The following is a 10,859-nucleotide window of genomic DNA, read 5'->3' on the forward strand; positions in this document are numbered from 1 at the left end:
AAAAAAAAACAAAAGAGGCTCTTCACATAGTTTACCTATAATTTTTTTATCATCAAAATCGCTTGGTTGGTGAAGATTATGTCAAATTAAAATATATTAAGAATAAAAATAACCATAATAAAGGGACTAAAACACAATTTAACCAATAATCAAGAAAAGCAAAACACACACACAAAACCAACATTAAAATAGAACAATATAAATACCCCCTGCTATAACATCTCTTTGTTACCCTTCTTCTTCATTTGATTTTTTTAACATAAAAAGCTACAAAAATCCTCATGTTCCTGTTACTAATATCATGTTTCTCCGTCATTCTTCTCTCAAAGTCTTTGTCTTCAAAGATCCACCAAGGGATTCACAGCAAATGGAGATTGTTTCAAAAGGGTAAGCTCGGAATCTTCAGTTTCATCCAAATCACCCCGTTGAAGAAGATGAAGACGAAGCCCGGGTCGTCGGAGAATCAAAACGAAGACCACAATACGTCATCTTCGTCGTCGTCTTTGCTGGACTTGCCGGAGCTGACCCTCGAATGCATTCTGGACCGCCTTTCGCCCGCCGGTCTGTGCGCCATGGCCGGCGTCTGCTCGTCGTTAAGGGATCGTTGTACGAGTGACCATTTATGGGAGAAGCACATGAAGAGAAAATGGAGTAAAGTGATTGGGGATGCAGCTTATAAGGAATTGCAATGGCATATTGCTTCGAAAATGAAACCCAGAAATCTCTTGGATCGAAGTGAACAAAGGAGCTTCATCTGTTCCATTTGTGAATTCGGCCATTTTCTCTCTAAGTTTTGCTTTAAACCCAGAACTGAAAACGGTGAGATTCAGCTCAAGAAGAGTGGTTTGCCGGTCGATTCGATCATTGCTTTGTATCTGGCTCTTGAAACCGGCGAGTTCTGGTTCCCGGCTCAGGTTTATAACCGAGAGGTAATATTAAGATATTTTATTTTTGGTTTCGTTATACTACCAAAAACATCAGTCTTGACAAATTAAAATTTTAGATACCAAAATACATTTAGTATTTAAATCATACTTACGTTTTTTTAAAGAAATTGAAAGTTGTATTGGAACATACTAAAATTGATAGTTTAAGTATTAAACGTCTTAAATTTTTAAGTACTAAAATAAAACAAAAATTAAACGTTAATTATAATTTTGAATAAATTGAAAGTTTAAATATTAAAATAGATAAAAAAAATTAGATACTACCTAACTTTAAAAAGTTTATGAGATTTAAATTAAGATTTTTAAAAATTTTGGAGGGTAACTAACATTTTGAAACTGAGAGGCTTAATGAGAATTTTTTTAAAATTATGGGAAGGGGTTTAATTTAAAACATTTAAAATTTAATCTAAATTTCTAAAAAATTTGAGAGTTAAATAAGTTGTTTTTTGAAAATTTTAAGGATCTAAATTATAATTTGTTAAATTCTGGGGGTCCAGATTGTGTTCCATCACTGCTTATAGGGTGATTATTCGATCTAGTTGATTCGGGTAAAAAATTTGAATTATTCAAGTTAATGAGCTTTAAAAAAATTTGAGTTAAAATTATAGAATTACGTATTAAATAAAAAAAAATTTGATCGGTCGTACTTGTCGATGAAACATTGATTTCGGGTGAACTAATGGTGTGTCTCTGTTTTGCAGAATGGACATGCTGGGTTTTTGTTATCATGTTATGATGCCAAGCTTAGCTATGATTCCAAGACCGATACCTTTCAGGCGAGGTAATTTCGTTGACGGCATATATGTCTGCAATCTCGATAAATTCCAACCCGAAAATGCGACCGGGATTTAGATCTCTGGACTTAATTTATAGATTTGTACTTCTGTTTCAGGTACTCGCCTTACGGACGGCGGATGACGGAGGAGAATATATCATGGGATAGGCTGAGGGTTCCGCCCGTCAATACTTGTTCGTATGATCTTTACAGTTCGGATTCGTTACTTGATTTGAAACCTGGTGACCATATTGAGATCCAATGGAGAAAAACCAACGAATTCCCTTATGGTAAGTTTTTCCTATTCGGTAGTCATCTTGCATCTCGATTGCTTTGAAGTCGAGTCGGATTTGGATTCTAAACATCAGACTTGAAATCGAAACTTGAATGCTTATGCTTGATTTCATTGCAGGGTGGTGGTATGGCGTTGTTGTTCACATGGAATCATGTGGTGGAACTGAGAATCACTGCCGTTGCCCATATACAGGTAAGGAAAAATCACCCTATCCGACTTGCAGTATATAGGTATCAAAGTTCAGGTTAGGCGAAGGATTATAGATGTCGGGATTCATTCTTCGACTCGTTTTTTAAAACCGATTATATGAATCAACTGAGTACTTACAAGGAAAACGAGAAGTCAAGCATTATAGCCGGCGTCGTATATTCCTTAATGACGAGTTTTAAAGCAGAGGCATTGTATTTTTGTTGACACAGACACGGTGATGCTGGAATTCAAGCAGTACCCATCGAGCTCGAGATGGCGGAAAACAACGATAAACAGGAAAGACCACAGAGAAGTAGGCAATGAAGCAGATGGGTTTTATGGTGGCATTAGAAAGCTTTACATAGAAGAAGAGATCTCTATGTGGAAACGTCTTTGTCCTAACCATGAGTTAGAATAGAACAATATCAATGCCATTACCACTTTTTGTTTGGTTTGAGACCTTTGGTGACCGGTAGCCACAAGGACTCCGAATAATTTCGAGCCGAGCCAGGTCAGATCCCAATTAAAGGGTATCGAGCAAGATCATTATCACCCGATCCAGCTAGAGTTGGTTGTTGCCGATTTTTCTCCTTCAATTGTTAATGAGAGAAAATGATGGGTAGAATGACCAAAATGCAAATGACAGATTCAAATGTGTACCACAGTGCAAGACTGCATATTATACAATCTCTCAAATTATTCACAGTTCCTCAAACTTCATAGCTTTGAACTTTTAACAGCTCATTTTGTTCCCTTATATAACAGTAGATCCATATGAACATCTCATATGGGAATTCCGATTCTATAATTTATTATTAAGAAACACCAGCAATCTACGGATTCGGTTTAAGGTATATATGGTAGATGATACTACACCGTGCTTATGTCGACCCGGCTTTTCTGCAGCTGAAAGGCAGGTGTGATCCAGCTTCCACAACTGCATTGGATGCCTGACCAATTGAAATAACCCAAGCGAGCATCGCAATGAGCGCACGATAACTTCCCCTCGATTCCACCTTCTTCAACTGTGTGACAGCGGAAATCGAACAGCTTAACTATCGCTTCAATTTACAATCAAGTGGGTGGAAATGACATGATTCGATTTATAAGTAAAATAGATCCAATACGATTAAACGGAAGTGTTTTCTCACCGATTGTCATCCACCGCAAGGGTTCAACAAATATCGATGAACACTCGGATTGAGCAGACTTGTTGAAAGGGTTACCACTTCTCCGTTTGTGCCACTCAAAAGACATCTCACCCTCGCCGGCAGTATGATCAACAACATTGTCCTGCAATGCCACAATTCTTCGGCATTTCTTGCAACGGTATGCAATGCGGTTAATACCTTCTTTTGGAGACGCCTCAACAACATAGGAACTTTCAATAGGCAAGCCGGGATCAGCACCTAATTTAGAACCATCTATTTTTTCTCCACGGTTATAACAATCACCTGAAAGCATAATACAGAGAAGACCCATCTCAAAAGATGATAATTGTGGAAGAAAATTTTCCATTTGTTTTCAGTCAAATTCAAGACATGATTATTATATACTCTAATAATAACAAATTCTAATTTCTCGTTCAACTCACGTGCACTGCAATAGTAGTTTTATATAGCGATCACCATTTATCTGCTCTAAGTCGACGACTTTCTCTCTACTCTCTATCTTTTTCAACTCAAGATGCTAGAACCGACTACAAAAGCATCGAGTAACAGTGTTTGGGGGAGGGGATTGGTATCTTATCCTACGAAATACTTGGAAAGAACATGCTAGCTGAAGTTAAAATGTTCCGAATGCAGATAGGGAGTGTACCCAACACTTTCAAGCGAAATCTCTTGTATATTGGGCTAGCGTGATCAACCTTGTAACCCATTTCTTCAAACATTTTCAACTGCAATGGTGGACAAATTTGAAACTCTTTAAGAAACTAGAACCATATAGCCACAATGATATGCCTCAAAATATAAATAAATTAGTTTTACAGTGTCCCTTTCAATTACCTGCTCTAAAAACCCATCATTAGGGCAAACGAACTCACAGCTTAGCTTTAGAGATTCAAGGGCATCTGCAAGAGTGGAAATGAAAAAGCGGGAAAGGAAACAAAAGGATAATATATAAGTTTCATTTAAATATCATATACAAATCATTTCAATCTCACCAGTCAAGAAAAAAGAAGATAGAATCCTATTATCTAAAAACGAAGAAGTAATAATAGCAGCCAGCATGTGTGAAATTTGGACCCACATTACTCCCAAATAAACAGCAGATTTGTTCAAACCTTCTTGACATAGTTGCTCGCTTCTCATCAAATATGCCATAATTATAGCCGCACTGCACACAAACAAGCAAAAAAATGTGTAAATCCTGAAGGCTTGATAATTAAGGGAACTGGAATACCTCTTACAATGTATTAATGTTTTAGTGATTTTCTTATAAGCATTGGAACGTTAAAAAATATTCAAGCGTAATATATAATATACATTTTTTCCCATAGGAAGTAGTCTTAATGCAACTTCTGGAACCATTTGAACAAAAGACTGATACCATTCATTCCCTCAACTTGTATGATGTAAAGTGGAGGCAAATTATAATAGGTTGGCACTAATCTAAAAAATTAAAAGTTTAATAGCTACAGTTGTTACTGATACAAAGATTTTATGTCACAAAGGGGAAAAGAGAAATACCAACACTAAATACAAACCTTCAAAACTTGACTACTATTTTACATAATGAAATAACAAGAAATGAAATTATGATCGTTTCCTCTCTTCTCCTCAATGACAAGATTAGAAAGGTTATCCAGCAAAGTGATATGCAATCATCTGTTCTCAAACTAGTATTCCAAGTGAGCCTATTCAAGTAGCATAAGAAGATGACACTAAAGAATATACACGTACCTTCTTGACACTCCAGCAAAGCAATGCACCAAAACAGATCCCTCTTTTCTGCTTTGATCAATGAAATCAAGACATGGCTCTAGATAATCCAACAGATTCTCGCTCTCCATATCTCTAATTGGCACTGCCATTCTCACCAGTTTTAAATCCTTCCCTGCATATTCCAACAAGTACAACAACTTCTGGGGTGCCAAAGAACTCTTAGAATCATCATGTGAATGATGCTCAGGAGCTGCAGCATCACGAGACCCACCTACGTATACCTTTTTAATTTCCTTGGTAGGGATTGTGAGACCACTACGCCATTCAGAGAAAAATGATATTGATGCAGAGCTCAGAACAGATAGAATGTGTGTGATCTCTGTGCTACCATTTTGCAGAACTTCAGCAGCATCCCCTATGTTTCCAATAAATATATTCTCACGAATAAGGTGCATGACAACACCAGACACAAATGACCGTTTGTAATAAAAGCTTGGGTTTCTTTGATTCACTCTCCTGCAAAAATATAGATTACGTAAGTATGTTAACCAATGCCAAAGTGTAATGAGAGAAAAATGATAAGGTAATGTAGTCAAATGATTAAAAAATAGCATTCCCTTAATGCATTAAGTACTACATGTTATTGAAAATAACCAATTAAGGTAACCTCCAAATGGAAACCGAACGCATTGACAATTACTTATCATTATCCAAATAACACCTAACTATTTCATTTTTAATGTTCATTACCACTGGAAATTTGAAAATGGCATACTACTCTGCACTGAAGTCAGGTGACAAAAGCAAGTTCTTTTGCAAAGTGAAAAAGTTGTTTCAACTTTCCATTTTCCTCCAATTTTTCTTTACTTTCTCAGTAACCAAACAGGAAGTGAACTAACAGTAGTCAAATGATGAAAAAAATAACATTACCTGAATGCATTAAGTATATGTTATTGAAAATAACCAATTAAGGGTAATCTCCAAAATAAGAAACCAAACACATTGAGCAATTACTTATCTCACCAAACAGCACTTAATTGTTCCATTTTTAACATTCAAAACCAATGAACACGAAATGCTACCCTTAACTGAACTCAGATGACAAAAGCAGGTTCTTTAGCACAGTAAAACAATTGTTTCAACTTTCAATTTTCCTCCGAATTTTTGTTTACTTTATTGGTAATTAAACAAGAAGTGAATTAATTGTAGTCAAATATGAGAAATGATGTGGTAATGTGGTCGAATGATGAATAAAAACAGCATTGCCCGAATGCATTAAGTACCACGTGTTATTGAAAATAACCAATTTAAGGATAATCTCCTATATGAGATTGACAATCACTTATCATTTTCCAAACAACACCTAATTGTTCCAGTCTTAACATTCAAAACCAATGAACATAAAACACTACCCTTCACTGAACTCAGATGAACAAAAGCAGGTTCTTTAGCACAGTGAAGCAAATGTTTTCAACTTTCCGTTTTCCTCCGATTTTCCTTAACTCTAGCGGTAACCAAATGGGAAGTGAAATAATTGTCATCAAGTGAGAGACAATAAGGTATTGTAGTCAAATGATGAAAAACATATCATTGCCTGAATGCATTAAGTACTACTATATATTATTGAAGAAAAACTAATCAAGTGTAATCTCCAAAATAAGATCGATAATTACTTATCATTTCCCAAACAGAATTCAGTTATTCCGTTTTTAACATTCAAAGCCCATGAAAACAAACTACCACCCTTTCATAAGGCAGATGAACAAAAGCAGGTTCTTTAGCACAGTGAAACAATTGCTTCAAGTTCAACTTTCCATTTTCCTCCAATTTTCACTACTTTCTCGGCAACCAAACAGCTGGTAAGCTCATTGTCTAGCAAAAACAACAGCACTATATACTATTGAAGAAAAACTAATTAAGTGTAATCTCGAAAATAAGATTGAAAATCACTTATAATTTCCCAAACAGAACATAGTTATTCCGTTTTTAGCATTCGAAGCCAATGAAAATAAACTACCACCCTTTCGTAACTCAGATTAACAAAAGCAGCTTCTTCAGCACAGTGAAACAATTGCTTCAACTTTGAATTTTCCACCAATTTTCACTACTTTCTCGGCAACCAAACAGTTGGTAAGCTCATTGTCTAGCAAAAACAACAGCAGTATATACTATTGAAGAAAAACTAATTAAGTGTGATCTCGAAAATAAGATTGAAAATCACTTATCATTTCCCAAACAGAACATAGCTATTCCGTTTTTAACATTCAAAGCCAACGAAAATAAACTATCACCCTTTCGTAACTCAGATGAACAAAAGCAGGTTCTTCAGCACAGTGAAACAACTGCTTCAACTTTCCATTTTTCTCCTATTTTCACTACTTTCTCGGTAAGCAAACAGCTGGTAAACTCATTTTCTAGCAAAAACAACAGACCAACCAGCAATCCAAAGATACATACATAACAATATATATTCACACACGCACACAAAAACTTCTAATTCGTACGCCAATAATAACAAATCAATAATCGATTCCATTTTTCCTTTGTTATTGTACAGTTAAATGAGAATCTAACCTGATAAAAAGGAATGTTCCGGCGAGAAAATCTGATCAGAGTTTGCTGTTCTTTTTATTATTATTATCTTGCGTTTGAATAAGCTTTTACAGGGAGGGTGTCCATTTAATGTTAAAGTGCAGAGTATGAAGAACGCGAATGACACGTGCGGATAAGTTCTTCGTACGTGCGATAAATTATTTGATTATAAACGAATCGGTTCGGGTTGATAATCGGAGGACAAGTGGGTCGGTCGGGACGTGGAGGTTGGGCCGGAAAATGGGGTCCAATAAGAGATGAGGTGGCAGACGGCGCCACTTAATTGAGATGTTTGGCGTTAAATTTGATCCCAAAGTCACACTTATCCTTCGGCATTATATGTATATTAAATATTTTTTTTGACAAAGTATTAAATATTTTTTTGGGTAAATTATATTAAATATTAGCGTAAAATGTACACAAATGATCCACTGACTATTAGATACTATTTCATTAAGTCTATTGACTATTAAAAGTTATAAAATGATCCTCTAACTATAAAGAGTTGTCTTTTTTAGTTCTTCGACTATTAAAAGTTATAAAATAATCACTCGAATATTCATTATGTTCAAAACTCGTCCATTTTCGATAAAAAATAATGGTTATCTGAGCTGGATGTTAACATATTGACTGAGATATGATAGTCGTTTGAGATTATGCAATCAGATTTTATCATATCTTAGTCAGTATGTTAACGTACAACTTAAACTTTCGTCAAAATTTTAACAGAAAATGATGAGTTTGGAACATAATGAATAGTCGAGTGACCATTTTGTAACTTTTAATAGTCGAGTAATCATTTTGTAACTTTTAATAGTCGAGCGACTTAATAAAATAATATTCAATAGTCGAGGACCATTTGTCTACTTTACCCTAAATATTATTGATTTTTTCATCGAATAATTAATACGATTATAGTGTTATTTTTTTATTTTATATGTAATTATATCATTAGTTTATAAACAATTGAATGACATGATAATTTGATGTTGATGGGAATACATTTATTGTATATATCGTTTACAATTTATTCATTTTAGTTTGAATGTATAGTCGCGGTCGATGAAATAATGGTCATTGGCCGATGTATTTCAGTAACAAAAATAAATGCATAACGAGGAATGAATAGGTGAAGGAGAAGGAAATGACTAAACAATTTCTTTTCAATTGCAATCGAAATGTATCTATAGTGACTTTAAATGATGGTATCAAACATAGCGTCATCATACTTCTTATGAGCATGCAGGAACACTCTACAATGCTTATGAAGGGACCTAATCCATCACCTCTTACGTTCGATGTATTAACAATAGGGTGAATTGCACATTTAATATCTAAACTATCGGTTTTGATCTGTTTTAGTACTTAAATTTTTAATTTTTTTCAAAACCATACTTAACGTTTAATTTTTGTTTCATTTTAGTGCTCGTTAAAAATTTGACATTAAATTTTGAAAAAATAAATGAAAGTTTAAGTACTAAACACCTTTGGTTTTGACTACATGGCTAAAAGTTCCATATCTCTTTATAAACAACCTTCTATTTAGTCAATTACTTACGAATTAACAACTTTGGATGATATGAATATGCAAATGCAAGAAAATAAAACCAAAATAAAATAAACACAAAACAAAAATGAGTTAGTACACATAAGATAAACAACAAGATAGTAAGTATTATAAGCATCGAATAAAACCTGCCCTCACAAGTTGACTACCATACATGGTATAATAAATCCTACCCAAATATTCTTTCTACACACATGCTTTGTTATTCACAAAAAATCCTAACCACATGATATCTAATTTTCATGCTTGTTTGAAAAAAAACCTAATCGCATGACATCTAGTTATTAGGTATTTATTCAAAACATCAAATTATTCTACCAAAGACTCATAGAAGATTTTCCTTGTGTACACTCCTCACGAGATTTCTAAGGGTAGGTCAAACTCTATAGTCCAAGGCTAACGATATGTTGGGTTCGTCTTTAAGGCAAGATGTACTCGAATTATCCTTGTTGGTGCCCCCTTGGGCTGCCAGACCCTCAATCCTGGCCCATGATAGGTTTATACGGATCGAGTTCAATTCGAGGAGGTACACTTCCCTATGTCCGTACGAAGGCGATTACCATCACGAGGACTATATGGCGTGTGCCCTGGGAGTGATTAACTATCCCATGCGGAGGTGAAAACCATCACGAGATAGTAGTTTCTCACTCCCACTTAAGTGGGATGAAGCGGTGTTTTAGCTCATGTTATGTAAATGCAACTGTGCAGTGTGAGGAAAAGCGAAAAAAATACAATATAAGCACGCAACACAAAACAGAGATCTCAATTCCTTTGAATATTTATTTAATCTGAAAACATTAGCAAACAAATTAGTATAACTATTTAGTGGTTAATCAAATTATAAACATAAAACAAATCAAAACACCCAAGGGATCTCAAATTAAATTACAGCGAATTTACAATTTTTATTGCAAAGACAACTAATTCATTAATGGACTGACTCTCGAATGTCCCCAGTAGAGTTGTCAAGCTGTCGAGATGTTCCTTTTAAAATCTTGGTATCGATTAAAAATTCGAGATTTTGTAAAAACGTTTGCCTCGGATAATTTGTTGATTTTTGGGATTTGATTTATTTTTTGGTTGTTGGAATAGTGATTCAGTTGAGTTGAGGTGACCGACGCGACGAGAGTAGCTCCCCGGCAGTGACAACGACAACGGTTGGTGAAGAGGATCACTACTTAGGGTTCAAAAACCCTAATTATTTTATGTTAATTGGGCCCTATTGGTTGGGCTTTGGGCCTTTGGGCCTGCAGTTAGGCCCCATTGTAATTGGGCTCATTGTAAAGGCATGCAAAAATAAGAAAGTAATATTAATATTTAATAATTATAATAAAAATAAAAAAATGATAAAAAAATTTAGACAAAACGAGTGTCTACATATACAAAAATGCGTACTTTACCATGATATTTAAGAAAATGCCTTTTATGTATTTATATATAGGGTAAATTATTTTATTTTATTTGATATCTCATTTATTCTCATATTTTCATTTTGGTCATTAAATTATTTCTTTCAAAATCATAATATTATATTAATAATAATTTAAGAATTATTTTAAATTAAAATGAAGAGCAAATTGATATAATTTTTAAATATTGATGATTTATT

The 10,859-nt window shown here is 34.5% G+C and overlaps 2 protein-coding genes across 2 annotated transcripts; one reads left to right on the forward strand and one right to left on the reverse strand.

Moving 5' to 3' along the window:
- Positions 1–220: 220 nt before the first annotated feature.
- LOC120116205 (F-box protein At2g26850-like) lies at positions 221–2,873 on the forward strand. The gene is made up of 5 exons (XM_039136744.1): positions 221–929; positions 1,649–1,728; positions 1,840–2,012; positions 2,135–2,209; positions 2,437–2,873. The coding sequence occupies exons 1-5, from the start codon at positions 282–284 to the stop codon at positions 2,622–2,624; spliced, it is 1,164 nt and encodes a 387-aa protein (XP_038992675.1). The 5' UTR covers positions 221–281; the 3' UTR covers positions 2,625–2,873.
- A 2-nt stretch (positions 2,874–2,875) lies between these two features.
- On the reverse strand, positions 2,876–7,750 carry LOC120116214 (dual specificity protein phosphatase 12-like). Its single transcript, XM_039136756.1, has 7 exons — positions 7,666–7,750; positions 5,110–5,607; positions 4,491–4,543; positions 4,213–4,277; positions 4,025–4,103; positions 3,358–3,660; positions 2,876–3,231 (listed from the first exon to the last, which is right to left on the reverse strand). Exons 2-7 carry the CDS (start codon positions 5,544–5,546, stop codon positions 3,077–3,079), a joined length of 1,092 nt encoding a protein of 363 aa, XP_038992687.1. The 5' UTR covers positions 5,547–5,607; positions 7,666–7,750; the 3' UTR covers positions 2,876–3,076.
- Between the last annotated feature and the right edge of the window lie 3,109 nt (positions 7,751–10,859).

The sequence above is a fragment of the Hibiscus syriacus genome, unplaced genomic scaffold, assembly GCF_006381635.1.
Source record: "Hibiscus syriacus cultivar Baekdansim isolate YM2019G1 unplaced genomic scaffold, ASM638163v2 tig00000913_pilon, whole genome shotgun sequence".
NCBI classification, from domain to species: domain Eukaryota; kingdom Viridiplantae; phylum Streptophyta; class Magnoliopsida; order Malvales; family Malvaceae; genus Hibiscus; species Hibiscus syriacus.

Coding starts and splice junctions, on each gene's coding strand:
- LOC120116205 (XM_039136744.1), top strand. CDS start 282: ATGTTCCTGTTACTAATATCATGTTTCTCCGTCATTCTTCTCTCAAAG. Junction 1,729..1,839: donor ACCGATACCTTTCAGGCGAG/GTAATTTCGTTG, acceptor CTTCTGTTTCAG/GTACTCGCCTTACGGACGGC. Junction 2,210..2,436: donor CTGCCGTTGCCCATATACAG/GTAAGGAAAAAT, acceptor TTGTTGACACAG/ACACGGTGATGCTGGAATTC.
- LOC120116214 (XM_039136756.1), bottom strand. CDS start 5,546: ATGCACCTTATTCGTGAGAATATATTTATTGGAAACATAGGGGATGCT. Junction 4,544..5,109: donor TTTGCTGGAGTGTCAAGAAG/GTACGTGTATAT, acceptor GTTTGTGTGCAG/TGCGGCTATAATTATGGCAT. Junction 4,278..4,490: donor CGAGCAACTATGTCAAGAAG/GTTTGAACAAAT, acceptor CCACTCTTGCAG/ATGCCCTTGAATCTCTAAAG.